The sequence below is a fragment of the Leptonotus elevatus genome, chromosome 5 (assembly GCF_054856555.1).
Source record: "Leptonotus elevatus isolate MCC_2025b chromosome 5, RoL_Lele_1.0, whole genome shotgun sequence".
In the NCBI taxonomy this organism is placed as follows: domain Eukaryota; kingdom Metazoa; phylum Chordata; class Actinopteri; order Syngnathiformes; family Syngnathidae; genus Leptonotus; species Leptonotus elevatus.
In genome coordinates this window covers 12,343,080-12,358,986 of record NC_141243.1, presented here as the reverse complement: position 1 = coordinate 12,358,986, position 15,907 = coordinate 12,343,080, and the positions used below count along the sequence as shown (strand labels likewise).

At 39.1% G+C, this 15,907-nt stretch overlaps 1 protein-coding gene across 2 annotated transcripts in view; it reads left to right on the top strand.

Annotated features, from left to right (window-relative positions):
- grid2 (glutamate receptor, ionotropic, delta 2) overlaps positions 1–15,907 on the top strand; it is a 412,550-nt gene that overhangs the window by 303,713 nt on the left and 92,930 nt on the right. For both annotated transcript variants that reach the window (XM_086076174.1, XM_086076175.1), the window contains exons 9-11: positions 3,968–4,069; positions 10,791–10,988; positions 13,612–13,924. In XM_086076174.1, the coding sequence (XP_085932300.1) occupies positions 3,968–4,069; positions 10,791–10,988; positions 13,612–13,924 (613 nt within the window). The remainder of the gene's footprint in view (positions 1–3,967; positions 4,070–10,790; positions 10,989–13,611; positions 13,925–15,907) is intronic.

Here is a 15,907-nt window from a genome sequence, read left to right as displayed (position 1 = left end):
CATGCCATGCGTGCGCGTGTGCGTGCACGTGTGCTTGTGTGCGTGCACACAGATGTATGTGTGTGTGTGTGGTTGAGAAGGGCAGCGAATGAAAGTGAACAAATGATCAGGCAGAACAAATTGAACAGCCTAATACTTGGGGTCCTGCACAGAACATATCCGTACACGATACCTCTAATTGTTGAGCCATGTTTGTCTTGATCCTCCTTGTTTGTGCTTCCCAATGTACAGCACATCTCGAGAAGCATACCAATTTACATTTGGGCTCATTTTACCGTATTCTTCATGTGATTCAGTGTCAAAGCCTGTCATCTGAACCTTCAGTGTAAATTCCTGCCTTTATTTGTGTTTTTGAGTAAACACAAAATAAGCACAATTAATATAATGGGCCATCGGATGTGTAACATGTCAAGAAGCTGTGTTCTATTTTTTGTACGTGGAAGTTTTCCTCACAACATTCATATGTACTTATGTTTAAGCATGCACATACAAAAGGAGAGTGCAAGAATGGAGGTAATATATTTGTGCACAGTTGGAGTTGTTCCCACAGGATGTGCTATCCGTCCACTTTCTATAGCACTCCTCATTAAGCTTGAGCCTTTTCCAGAAATAACTTTCTTCACGCTTCTAATTGGCCGAAATGGCATGAAGGGTTAGAGTGCCACCTGTTGATTCGGCATAGACGTGACAACGTGTAAAAACAACAAAAACAAAAATAGTGAATGGGCATTCTTTTGGTCTCAGTGGAGAACATTCATATATCCATAGTTTCGCAACCCCTTGTCTTCATTAAGGTGACATTTGAGCTGGGGGCGTTTGCCAGCTGACTGTACGATAGAGGGGGTTTACCCCGGGCTGGTGGCCAGTCAATCACAGTGTATAACTATTGACGACCATTCACTTTCACATTCACACCAATAGACAATTATGAGTCTTCAAGTTACTTCTTGATTGTTAGGCAGGTGTGGGGACAGCAAGACCACCTACCAAAACCACCTACTGCCAGATTTAATGGAAATATGAATAACGTGTTCCAGGATCAAATTGTCATAATTGTTTGAAGTATAAAGGAAATATTAGATTTAGCATTCTACCTTGTACAACTGTAAAAACAAGTTAACAACCATTAAAAAAAACAAAAAAAAAACACTGGATGGAGTGTACCACCTTACAACCCCCCACCCCCCAAAAAAGCAAAATTAAAATACAGTTTACAAGGTAAACATAATGATCAATTAGCAAATTGTCTGACTTTTGAGGCATTCGACTTTGAAGGTTCCACTGTGTATGATTAAATGTCACCAGATGTCAAGTAGTAACAAAGCAAGACTCTTAAATGAGCTCCTCTGAGAATAAAAATAACAACTTTATCTATTCTGTTCAATACGAGAAGTTGTCACAGAGACATCTTTTTTGTGCTTTACAGCAGACGTATGATGGCTTTTTTTTTTCACAGTCGGTGTCATAATAAGAGGTCTATGACATTTTTTTTCTATTTTCTTTTTTTTTGTCAAGATACAAAAAGGATAACCAATTCCAGCACCCTTATGATGAACTTTTCCGACCACTCCAGCACGCTCATTTGACATGAGGAAATCAAACAAAAATGTAAAAATACTGAAATAATGCCAATCACGTTATCATGGGTATTAAAGTGACCCATTTAGTCGGGAACCACTTTGGACACACTAAGATAAGATGCTGATGGCACAGAGAATGTGCGACTGTTGATGCAAGCTGTGCTTGCTTTGTGGAGGACAAGATGGAAGGATGGGCTACAAGGGACATCTATAGGGGGATGAAAAGAAAAAGTTGTAAGATAAGAGCGAGAAGACAGAAGGAAGGCAAGCTGTTTGGAGACTGCGCTGACACATGTTGCTCATCAGCGGGGTAGGCCAAAATGAAGGAGGGGTGGAGGGGGGCTGCTGGAGCAGTGAAATGGCTCAGCAGCTTGTCTAGTGCTACTGTTGCATTGTGCAATGGTGAGCAGCCAAGACAGAAGGAAAGCAAAGACATGCAGGCTGGACAACACACAGCAGCGGCAGTGAGGTTTGGCACATGAACGTCTAGAAGAGCTACAATATGAATGAATGCATGCAGCATACAGGGAAAAGCTCAGTGTTGCATTTACAGTAAATACTGTGGTACCCTATGAGTTGACTTTGGTGACCAAGCTTGTGACTATATATATATATATATATATATATATATATATATATATATATATATATATATATATATATAAAACAATAAATATAAATAAAAAATAAATAAATAAATAATCTTAATGTTAGAAGCATTTTTGCCCCTAAGTGGTGATTTTCACATTTGCCAAACAAGGTTTTGTTTAAGTTTGAGACAGGAGTAATTTGACTAACACTAAAATGGAAAATGCAACAAGTGCGAAAAAAAAAGCCATTCTTGTACAACATGTCACACAGTAACACGATTAAGTAAACAAATAATGCAAACTTGTATGAAATGAAGTCATCATGCAGAGCTAATAACTTGAGATACATAACATCTCATTTGTCATTTGGTGCAAGTTCTGCCATGAGTGATGCGCATAAATCAACGCTCCTCCCTATCAAAATAGTTTTCTCGATATTGCAGGGACGCTGTGGTGATTTCCCCCGAGAAGCACACGGAACATTAAAGCGCCATAATTCGAATTGTCTCGCGGTTTATTGCCGTCGCATTTGGACGCTGCGCTTCTAATGACAAAAGAGAAAAAAAAACGTTACAAATGCTAATAGTCATGCCATTTTTAATAGCAAACATATCTGATGACTTTACAAACTGGCATTACATTTATTTTTAGTTATTTCAATTGAAGTGTATATCTGTTAATGTGCTTCATTTAGTTTCTATGAGTTGGATTTTATGCTAAATGTGTAATTAGAGCAGAAAACATGACATCACCGAGTCCTAGAAATCTTCTAACTCGTCCTTTTTGCCAACAAAGCACCATATTTGGTCATGTTAGTCTAAATAGACACCACGTGGTATGATATCTCGCCTTTCTTATTTTAAGAGGGTGATGATACACTGCTGCAACCACCAGGAATGGTCGATGTCTGACCAATCTATTGGTTAATCAAGCCGATATGAGCTTAACCAATCTATTTTTAGCGTGTAGCATTGCCTTGCTCTACATTAGAACTACAGCTTAAGATGAAAAGCATGAAAAGTGAACGTGGGCTGATATGAGCAGTGTCAGTCCATAGGGTAACACAGTCTAGACACAATGAGTCATCTGTTTAATATACGCACGCACGCACGCACCCACACACACACACACACACGCAACTTCGTAAGAAACATTCTCTTGGTTGCACTGGGCTGCATCTCCATTGATGTATCCTGACCTGGGGTCATTGGGAGTTACAGGTCTGTGCCCACTTAACCCACAGCCACCTCATAGTTTATCTGCAGCTTCACTCGGGGATTAGATGGTCTTCTTCTCGGCCCGAGTAACACCCATTCGGTCCAGGGCTTTGCATGCCTTTTTTATTTATTTTATTTGAGTGTATTTTATGGGAAGGGTTTACAGTTTCAAATAATTTGCTGCTGAGTTTCCTCTCTACAGGGAAGCTAGGCTAGTTTGAGCTTTGATGCCAAAAGCTCTATTTTATTGAAAGCGTAGGCGGTGTGCAGATAAAGAAAATGTGGTTGGGGACCATTTTGAGTAAATAAATAAAAATCACAGGTACATACTGAATTCGGGGGTAAACCTGGTAGTTTTGTGTTTAAAAGGAAAACAATTTGACGTGATTGTACGTGCAAAAGTAGAGCATAATAGAAAGTAGGACAACAGAAGATCAAATATTAAAGAGGTGGATATGTATTTTATTGTTTTGAGTTTGCTTCCCTTTCCTGCACATTGATAGCACTTTTTCATCATAATACAGTGAATGCAACTCAAGTAGATGCTAAAGTCATATTGTTTTGTTTGTGTTCACTGCAGCTGGCCACGTGGGACCCTGTTCATGGCCTGAATGGCACTCTGACTGACAGGAAGTTGGAGAACAACATGCGAGGAGTGGTGCTGAGAGTTGTCACTGTCTTGGTAAGTACTGCATGAACCACTTCAATGTTTTTTTTTCTCTTTGTTTAACTTTGAAAGAAGCCATTATGTTTTGTTCTGCTTTTGTACAATGTATTAGTTTTCAGGTGTCTCGATAAAATAGCAAAATAAGATAAGGATCAAGACTTACAGAACACTTTATACCTTAGTCCCACTAAACTCTACTTGTGTCTCATTCAATTTAATCACAAAGTGTGTTTTTTTGTTACCAAGACAACCAGGGGCTACAATAGTAAGTCCACAGTTCACAACCGAACTGTAATGATATTTTTAATTTACAGACTGCAACAAAGCACACTTTTATTCATTTATGACCTGTAAGTGTTTTCCATACACATCTTTTCTTTAACTATGATTTTACCATGCTAGCCATCATAGCAACGGAACTCGTCATCATAAACCTAACACCCCCTTGTATACACTCTATATAGTAGCAGCCAGACAAACCCATAAGAACTTTATTTGCTGCCAGCATATAAAAAAAGAAGCACAAAGTACATAATTAAGCACTCAGTAACAATCTGCTCAGTAGATGTCATAGTGATGCAAAGCCCAACTCGTGTTGGCACACCATGCAGTAGAAGAGCCCCCCCCCCCCCCCCCAATCCCCTAACCGGCTGCTCTGAACAGCATTCAGAGAATTTTGATATTTTGAAATAAGCGTGAGGCATTTCATTTAGACACCTAGGAACTGCTTTAAATTATTAAATTATTATTATAATAATGCCGTATGTCTCTTTGTAGGAAGTTCTACAGAGTTGTGTGACGGGAAAACACAAATTAGTCAGTCAAGCTTGCGGAAGTAACTCCAATTCTTAGCCTGTCTCCCCTGGAGCAGCCACTGTCGCCATTTGAGAACATCCCGCGTTCGCTTTTAAAGATTCACCGTTGTAAATTCTTCATATCCCATCTTTGAAGTCAGAAACACCGAGAAGAAAGCGTTGATGCCGAACATCTTTGTGGCAATCCCTTTCTTCTCCTTTCTGTTTTTTTCCTTTTATTTCCCCCAGTTAGACTCTCATGATCCTTTTAAAGGCAGAAAAGACCCACCAGTCTCTCAATGTTGTAACGCTCGTTATGTGCTGGGCTAAGGACGGGCAGAGGGGTCAATTAAACAGTCATTAAATGTAATGGATATTTACCCGAACAGGCTGCTACGTTTGATCAAATAATTGTGGTTTTGTCTTGAGTCATGGTGAAGCAGCATGTGGTTAATTTTCTACATGATCTAAGGAACTGTAAGTGTTTATCACAAGGTTGCTTAATGTTTAGAATAAGTGTGACAGCAGCTGGTGTGTTAGTCAGAGGACGTTGCTCACTTCAAAACACTCAGCTTCAAAACAGGAGTCCAGAACATTCATGTTTTTTTTTGTTTTTTTTACTTCACTGCACGAATGATTGTGCAAGATAAAAATGCCTCTAAAAGGACCTATGGAATAGATTGTTTCATGCTGCCTCGAACTATCCGGTGCGCCCACCGCGTTATTTTGCACGTCTGTCCATACCATCGCTCTCAAGGGTACGCCATAAACGTATCGAATCATTCCGTGCACGTTGAATTAGTTATTGACCATTTAATTGCGGGCTGAAATCATACCACTATTTGAGCAAATAACTATCAATCCCATTGATTATTAAATGGCGGATACCTGGGGGACGATGTCACAGCTGCAATCATGTGTTTATGGCGCTCATTAGCGGAAGCCGACCCCTCACAAATGGTTCTAAAATTGATAATTTACCGCAATAGAATCAGAGTCTTTTAAGCTCATCGGTCCACATCTTGACAGGAGCCTGAATGGTACAGACAGCCCATAAATTCCCTCGGTGACTCACCTCGCTCGCTATTTTTTGTCTTTTACGGCTGCGCTGAAGTGACAGCCTTGGCCAAAGGGATTATATTTCCATGTTGTCTGCCCTTCCTTGAAAACTTGATATCTTTTATACTTTTCAAAGCCACTCGGAGAGAACATTCCGGTGTTAGATAATGACACCTTGCCGTTCTGAGGAAACTTGTTGATATGTTTCATACGGTTGATGTCCATCTAATCTACATTTTGTTTGATGTGCTGGATCCTGGTTAATAAGGCCTACTTATTAAAAATTGTCCTCATTTGGGTCACGGTTGAGCTGAGGAACCTGTCCCACTTGAGTCACCCAGGACCGATTGCCAGCCACCAATTTGACAAACAAACATTCACACTTGTATTCACATCGCCATTACGTATTACAAGCAGTTCAATTGAGACATCTGATCACCCAATGTTAACTACTTATTTGTAGGGGTGTCAAAAGTAGTGTGTTAATTTTGAGTTCATTTAAAGTTCCTTTAACGCCATTATTTTTTTTTTAAGCGTGATTAATCACAGCTCCTTACTTGGAAAGCCTGTACTAGGGGAATTCCAATCGCAACGCAGCGGACATGTCCACGTCAGAATTTAGCAGAAACAAATTTAATAATAATGCCTACATTCGTGGAGATAGGGGTTAAGTTGTATTTTATATTTAAAAAATGTGCAGAATTTACTTCATGTTAAAGTTGAGATAACTCTTAATATAAAAAAGAAAAATGCACTGAGCTGTCACCAAGGTCTTACAAATGCAATTATGCCATCTAGTGGCAGATGATTTACTTCAACACAAATTAATATCACACTTGGGGTTTTTTTTACAGTACAGTACATCTTTTTAATTTTAACTAAATTTTATGATTATAAAATTACTATATCAATGACTAAAAGATGCAGACATATTTCTATTTAACAATGTTTCTACTTTTATGTTAACAAGAGTAAGAAAACTAAGAAAAATAACATTTATTGTACAGAACAGATTTGCGATTAATCGTGAGTTAACTATTTAAGTCATGTGATTAATTATGATTGAACAATTTTAATTGCCACTTATTTGCTAACTAAAAGTTTCCTGGCCTGCACACAGCCACATGCCATTTTTAAATGGACTTTAGCACATGGACATTTTCATTTTCCCATGTTAAAAACGACAAGCAGGATGGCATGTGGCTGCTGCGAGAAAATGAGTTTGAAGACGACAGGAGGTGGAAAGGGTTGGTGGGGAGGGAGGGGGTTAGCTTCCTTGCCTGCTTGCCGCATGCAGACGGATGCGATAACATTTTTCACGCTCGACAAATAAGGAGAATTGTCGCCTTGATGGATGTGATGCTTGGCTAGACGGGCGGAGAGGAAACGCGGTATCTCTGGCATATGTTTAGGGAAAGACGGCGATGTGGCAGTGTGGAAAAGCACCAACTGGTATCTTGCAGCTGGTGAGTGGCAGGGGGGGAAAGGATGAGAGCGCCAAATAACAGACGAGTGAAGACGGGGCATTGAAGGCTCAAAAAAGGAAGAAACTCGCAGTGCAATTTTTAGGCTTAGAGATGTTAAGCGTGGAAAGCATCGACTTGGTATTGATCGAGGCCAGCAGCACAAAGTGGGGCCATCCAGCACAACTTTTTTAGGATGATTAAATGAGCCTCCGCCACTGAAAACTTTTAACAACTCTTAAAATCTGACATTATTGATTAAGCCTTTTTTTTTTTTACTTGACATTTTGTTTGAAGAGAACGAGGTGCCTGTTTTTTTCTGTTCTTGTTGCAACAAACTGTATTCAGCCGCAAACTTCTCACCTCAAACACACTTTTCACAGGATAATGAGCTGAACTAAAAGTCAGCTCTGACATCTACACTTGGGGGGAGTCATCAAGTGCTCTCATGTGTTTTGTTCAGCTTGTTACAAGTTGCGCAAGTCGTACGTCAAGCTGCACATGTCCGTGGGTATTTATAAAACCAAAGGCATTACGAGCACAGCGGTCTCGGTGTTAGTGCGTGTGCCTCGCGTTATGAGGCTTTGAGTTTGAATCTGGGCTCCAGCCGCTCTGTGTGAAGATCACATCTTCTCCCCATGTATGCATCTTTACTCTCCGGCTTCATCCCACATTCCAAAAATTAAGACGTAATATGGAGAAAAAAAAATGGATGGTTGAATGGATGCCAAAAGAATACCAGTTTATCTTGCAGCCTCTTAAATTATTATGCAAATTTAAATATGTTTATATCATTTTAAAAGTGTGTTTAAACACCTTATTGTTATCATATTTAAGCGCCGTAAATACTACAAGACTTCTGGAACGTAACCCCCGAGATGGAATAGGATTACCAGTAGATAATAAACAAAACTTTAAATTACACACACACACACACAAAAAAGAAATTTTTCAGTTTTTCAGTTGTTATTTTACACTAATTTAAAGCTCATTTGATCTTAATGTAATTGAAACATTACAACTTTTTTTGTGCACGGTAATGCAACTTAATGTTTTTTTTCTTGTCGCAATAAAACTGTACCTGCATAGCTTTGACGGTAGTCATGTAAGATTACGACTTTTCCCTTGTAATTCTACCATTACTACTTAATTCTCATATTAAGAGTTGTGTCTTGTACAGTATCATTACACCCTGTAATAATATCACAATTTGTATGTGGTAGTTTTGTTTCATTCTTGTAACTATGTCATTATTCTCATAACCTTACAACTTTTGGTGGGATTTTACTTTTGATTTTTTTTTCGTTGTGGCTCTAATGCTGGTTAATTTGCTTTCTTCAGTGGGGTAGAACTCAAAACTTGACCACTCAAATACTGTTGTTTGATTTTAATGCTTTAAAGAACATACATATGGATGAAATCAGAGGAAATCCGACATTTTCACCATTTTGTGTCTCTGTGTGTTTTAGTGGGTGTTTCTGCCTGGACTGATGGATGTATTCAGTGCAAGAGGGTCTTGGCATGCGTGTCCACTCACTGCCTAATAGCTTATTGAACGGCCGAAGCTAGCAAGGATTAGAAACCACCAAGTTAATCGCATCGTGTGGGTTTGTGTGGGTGTGGGTGTGGGGTGTGCGCATGTGAGTGTGTGTGCGCGCATGAACAACGACCAGCTAGAATCGACTCAATAGCACACACAGGCCTTCCATAAATCTAGCAGACGTATTGGCCTAAAACATTTCACTCATCAATAGGGAGGTTTGCGTGAGCGGGCTTAAGAGTTTTAAGTGAAAATTCCTACCATAAATTGCAAGTGCAGAATAATAAAGTGTCCTGCTTGTATTTCTTTTTTTTTTTTTTACTATTACTTTGATGCTTAAAAGAGGTTGTGTTTTCACCCCCAGAGTGCAGCTTTTTTAATTGCCTTAAATGTCAAACGTTTGCTGGATGTCTTTAATGTCAACAGGCAGCTGCCCTTTAGATGTCGCACACATATTGATGAGCAGTGGGGGGGCTGCGCCTGTCCCAAGAACATTTTAAAATACAGTACACTGAGAGAAAAAACATTCCTTTGTTAAGTGATTATACGTTTGGAACATTTACAAATCTGCTGTATTCATGCATTGACGTTTCCTCTTTCAAACGGCAAGATAAGGGGGGACTATTGAATGAAGGGGAGGTGGCTATAAAAACCTTTCCTCAGAATTGGAAAGGGTTTAATTCTAAATATAAAGCAGCATAGTGGACAAAATGACCAAAATGTTCTAATTCGTTTTGGTGTGTTGGTCTTTGCTTGGTCTTATCGTTCACTTGGGTTTAACTATTCATGGTTTGGTGTTAACATATCAGTGTTTTGGTCTTGAGTTGGTCTCAGTTAGTCCTGACATTTTCTTATCATATTTTGTTCTTCTCTTAGTGTTCAATATTAATTACAGTAGTTTAATCTTTGCATGGTCTTAATAACGCAGTCTTGACCTAACTTTCAATTGACAAGAATTTGCAATTGCAATTTTAGTCTTCCTTCGTTCATTACTCTTCGACTATATATGTGGTCACAACTCGTCAGTGTTTTGGTCTTGACTTCAATTTTCAGTGTCTTTGGGCTCTATTTTCATAGACGCGTGCATGTGTGCTAATTGTAAAAACTGCTGCATCTTCACGTTCATGCCGTGGCAAATCTAGCTTACCGTGTTTGGGAATTTGGCAGACCACATTGTGCCATGCCGGGTGTTGCGGCAGACCAAGGGCTTTTTCTTTGACGCGCCTGGCGCACCTGACAATTTGGTAACAGAAAGAAGACTCGACCTTAGACCATAAAAACAGGTTTAAGTTGTGGTGCAGATGGTGTAATGGAATTTTGCTGGATTTGATCAAGAATTACAGATTATTTTGCTCTCCACTAAAATGTGTAGTGGATGTCATCGTATTTCATTCATAAATATGACGGTAGCATGCATTGATTATTATAAATCATTGTAGAAATAAATTAATTGAACACATTATTATTGTCACTACCATCGTTATCACATTTTTTAAAACACCCTCCTGGTGGTTTTTAACTCTTTAAAGTCTTGGTTATGAAATTGTCTTTGCTGCATTAACTTTCTATTATTTTGGTCTTTACTTGTTTCTAACAAGTTTTGGTCTTTAATTTGTCTGACCGATTCATAAGCTTGGTCTTGATTTTGTCTTAAGTATTCAGTGTTTTAGTCTTGACTTGTCAAATCTTCAATGTTTTGATCTTGATTTTGGTGGCCTTGACTCCAGTTCTAGATGTGTGTTTAGTACAAACTTTTAAAATAAACACAGGTGGTGCCGTACTGGGCCCCTGAGTAATTGTGGGGTATAAGCCTTCAAATGGCTGCTCTATTGATTAGATGTTTGATCAACTCACCCTGTGATTGTTTGTTGTCTTTCTAGGAGGAGCCGTTCGTGATGGCGTCCGAGAACGTTCTGGGCAAACCCAAGAAGTACCAGGGCTTCTCCATTGACGTCCTGGATGCTCTCTCAAATTATTTGGGTTTCAAGTACGAGATCTACATCGCACCGGACCATAAGTATGGCAGCTTGCAGTCCGACGGCCAATGGAATGGTCTCATGGGGGAACTTGTTTTTAAGGTGAGACAAATATTATCTGCATGCACGCAGACAAGAAACTATTTTTAAAGCGCCAATTCAAAGCTACATGACTGAGTGAATGGAAAGGAAGTAACACAAAAAGATGCATTTCCTATTTATGCAAAACACTTTGAACCAATTCACAAGGGTAAGCATGCAAGACGTCACGTGTCATTGCCGTCACTTATGCTAAATATGGGCTCGGCCTCCCTCGGGGGGGAGCGAGGAAAGGGGGATTTTGCACACAATCTTTTGGTCGCCTTCTAGCATCCCAACAAGGAAACCAAATATTTATAAGTAAAGTAAATATTTAAACAAAGCTACATGTGTGCCTCACTTTAACTTCCTTATATTGACGACTCAGATTGAACTCCTCAAGCACACTTGGTGGAGTGGACTATATAATAGAATGAATAGCACAAAGGGGTTGTTATGTAATGCAGGAAGAAAACAACGAGTACAATAGTACATTGTAGCTTCTCTGACTGCTCGAACCAACAACAGAAGAACAGTAGCCCTTTTAAGACCTTGCAATTGTTTGTTACAAAAACTAAGCTTGTACGTTTTTTGATTGGCACCTGTAAAATCTACCAACCTAGACTCATTGCAACCAAAATGTTGATTCTAAAGTCATATAAAACCTTCAAAGACTAATATTCCGATGAGACATGAGTTCAAGTTTTTTTGGTTTCAAACAAATCCTCACGTTACTATGACTATTATTAGCATATTTTTTGTGGGACATAAAAGCAAAGGCTCACTTGGGTGCTGCACAATGCTGCTGAGTCAGCCATGTTAAACACTCTCATTAGGCATTAACGCTCTCTTATTCTCTACTTGATCTTTGAATCGTTCATTAACAGGGCAAATCAACAGTGGGGCCAGATGCAGGAACTCTGCCACACTGTGCATATCTATAAATTAAACTATTACACTACACCTCAGTGAAGTTCAGCACATCTTGCATTGTTGTTTACTTGAAGGGGACATACTTTATTATGAAAATAAAACTGTAATTGCTTGTAGTCTGGAGTGTCTGGCTACCCATCAATTGTAAAATTAAACATACAAGTCAATATGTTGTTATTTGCCTAAAAATGCATTAAATATCTCCTTTAAGATGATTATTTAATGGAAGTGTAATCATGTTTGCACATAAAATCTTGAGATACCCTCCTGGAATTAACCTGGAATGTATATCAACTATTTATGCAACAAAATAAGAGCTTTGTGCTCAAATTTCATACGAAGTAAATGCAGAAGTAAATACAGAGTGGATCATCATTATAAAATAAAATAAAATAAAATAAAATAAAATAAAATAAAATAAAATAAAATAAAATAAAATAAAATAAAATAAAATAAAATAAAATAAAATAAAATAAAATAAAAGTTTCCTCGCCTACTGGCCCATTTGCTTGTGTGTCAATGTAAAACATGTGGCTTGGCTCAAAATATGTTAAGAAGTCTATTAAGGCACGTGTATAAATAAATGTGTACTATTTTTCAAATAATACAACATGAATACATGTCGAGTGAACCTGGAGTTTAGAACAACAATGAAATTATCAAAACAATATGATAAATGGTATTTAAATTTTACACTTTTCTAACTGTTAGGGCCCTCAAAGCAATAACAATGACTTCACATTCACCTACTGATGGTGCAGTATCAAAGGCAAGTGGGGGTTCAGTATCTTGCTCAAGAACAATTCCACATTTAAGGGCCAGAGATCAAACCCACAACCTCTGGGTTGGGAAACAACAACTCCAACCACTGAGCCATGCCGCCTCCTATTATTGTCATTGATATTAGATTGGCCTAAAGAAGTGTTGATAGATTGTGGACAGGAGCCATGTATGTGTGCATTGATTATAGTAGCAATCAACCACTAGAGGGTGGTCAGTTTCATCTACTATAGGTTCATATTGGGGAGGCAGAAAGTTATGTTGAAATATCACAGTAAATACACTACTGCGGGGTCCTTGCAGATGTCTACAGCTGCTAGCAAAACTCCAGGGACTGGAAACATTTTAATTAGCTTTTTCATTTTTTGTTAAAGCTCATTTTAATTGCACATACTCACTCATGGATTTTTCAAGTGCCAATTGTCAAAAATTAAGAAGTCATGTGTTGTCTTGCACTCTGAGCAAAGGAGAATACAATACATGCCCCGTTACTATTCAGTGCAATTTTGTATAAAAAAGTGATGCGGAGGGCTGGATCTGGCCCCAGGGCCTTGAGTTTGTTGAGTACCCCAACAAAATTATACTGAAAATGTGATGGTACAAAATGTGTTTTTTAGACCCTTGCACCAAAAAAAGTCCAGCTAACGTACATGTACCAATTTGTCAGAAACCAGAGTTATACAATAGCAATTTGATCTTCATTGAAATGCATTACAGTCACTCTATGCTTTGGTTTTTCTACCGTAATTTGAAACCAATTTTTCAAATGAGAGAGACCCCTCACAAAACTAAGACAAAATAATGAATCCATATTTATAGATCCACCAAAACAGATGTCTGTCATAGCGCAAGACTGACCTATGAGAGACAGCATGGTGTCACATTGCACCCAAACTCAGAGTGAACCCTCCTGTTTTTCTCCTCCATCCCCCAGCGAGCCGACGTGGGACTCTCCGCCCTCACTATCACACCGGAGCGCGAGAGCGTCGTGGACTTCACCACGCGCTACATGGACTACTCGGTGGGCGTGCTGCTGCGCAAGGCCGAGCGCACGGTGGACATGTTCGCCTGCCTGGCGCCCTTTGACCTGTCGCTGTGGGCGTGTATCGCGGGCACCGTGCTGCTGGTTGGCATCCTGGTTTACTTGCTCAACTGGCTCAACCCACCTCGACTGCCCATGGGCCCCGTGTCTTCGACAACGCTCTACAACTCCATGTGGTTCGTGTACGGATCCTTCGTACAACAAGGTAGGTACACGATGCATCTTTTAGGTTGACATGTACATTTTTTCCCCATTTCAGTGTCCAAAAAAATGGCAGTAACTCTTCATATGAATATATTTGATTAAAGTCCCTGCAAACTCTCAACTGTTTTACTTTAACTGCTTAGCACACTGTATACTGACCTCCAGTATACTGGATTGGTTATGGCTTCTTTCAGTCTCCTTCTATTTTACTGTACGGGGGATTCAACAGAAAACATTTGTACACACAGTAGTTTTACACACTATACTTTTTATATAGATATGTTATTGTGATTTTTATCCTCCACACTTTTTTTGCCGTGTAACTCCCACATAATACTTCCGAATTACACCATTCAAAATTCGCACCTCCCAGGGTATATCGTCTGATTTCACATTACTTACAGTATTTGCACAATTTAACTTTTCCCTATTCATTTTCAATGGGACAGACATTGACATTTTTCGAAGTCACACTTTCCACGCCCACTTCCATGCATACAACATATCATCATTGCCAACTGTCTGATACTGCTCAGTGGCGCATTTGGTAAAGTGCATTGTCCAGTAACCCCGAGGTCGCGGGTTCAAATCCCACCTTCGACTACATGGCTATTATGCTAAGTGATATACATGTATACCAACTGACTACCATATCAAGAAATTGCATTTTACACGTAATTTCACTGAAATTATTAAATGCATGCTAGCTTTCAACATCAGATTTTCAAAATAATACGCCATTAGCCATGACTTTAAGCAAGTCAGGTTAGCTCAGTGGTTAGAGCAATTTCCTTTTAGTACCTGGGTTCAAACCCCGCTTGGACCACATTTTAGTACATCCGATGGTTCGATACCATGTGATTATCAGATAAGGAAATGGATCATACATAAAGAAATGGATCATACCTTAGTATAGAAACAATGCATGCAGGTAATCAAACTCACAATGCTCACACTCTGTGTTCATTCGTTGTCATATTTGGGAGTATCCAAACTTTCCCAATGCAAAAGGGGATTTGCAACTGACCTTTTGCACTCAATAATAGGAAAACACAAGGTAAGACATATTTTTCCATGACCTCCGAGTTGTCTTTCCTAAGATTCCCCACAATCCACCAGTATGTGCTCAGGTGCAGATATCAAGGGGAATGATTTGGAATGGAGTGTCGTGACCTTGAGAATGGAAAAGGGAGGTGGAAATAAGATTTGGCATGATTGTGTTTGATTCCCACGGTTACTATCTCCTGCTAACCCAGAAAAGGCTATGTGGAAACTCAAGAAGTTTTATAAAAATAAGCAATTAGAAATCATCTGTTAGTGTGCTGAAAATGTACCAATACAGTCATATATCTGTGAATGACTGTACACTATTTTTAAAGATGCTGTGCGACTTTTTTTCATTGCTGTTTGTAACACAACATTCAAAAGTGACGGTCGACAGTCCACCAATCAGGAGCGGGAGTTTGCATTTCCGAAAAAGAGGAGACACATGAATCAAACTCCTAACGCGTCCGTGGAAACGGTCCACCAATCAGGAGCAGGGGTTCACACAGCGAAATTTGCATATGCCAATGATAGTAGCTTACCTCCGCGGCTTGGCTGGAAGAAAAACATTGAGTATCAATCCAAAAACATCCGGACAGGCCAAAACAAATCAGACAATACCTTTAAGGTTAGCATTTTTTTCTTTCATATAAGTTTGACTGGGGCTTGCTGTCAGGTTGATCAAAAGGCCTCATATGCAGCATGCCATAAATGTCTACAACTAGAAAGACAACTATTGTAGAAATCAAACGTGATCCTTAATAATAATACAGTAAACATAAAATAAGCAAGCATCTTTGACTATATAAGTGCTTTCTAAATAAGAAACTATTATTATAGAATGAGCTGTCAAAGTGCATGGATCAGCTGGGTCAAATTGCTGTTGAAGATTAGCACACATTATTTCAATGTTAAATTGGCCAGCTGAGGGCGAAATCTG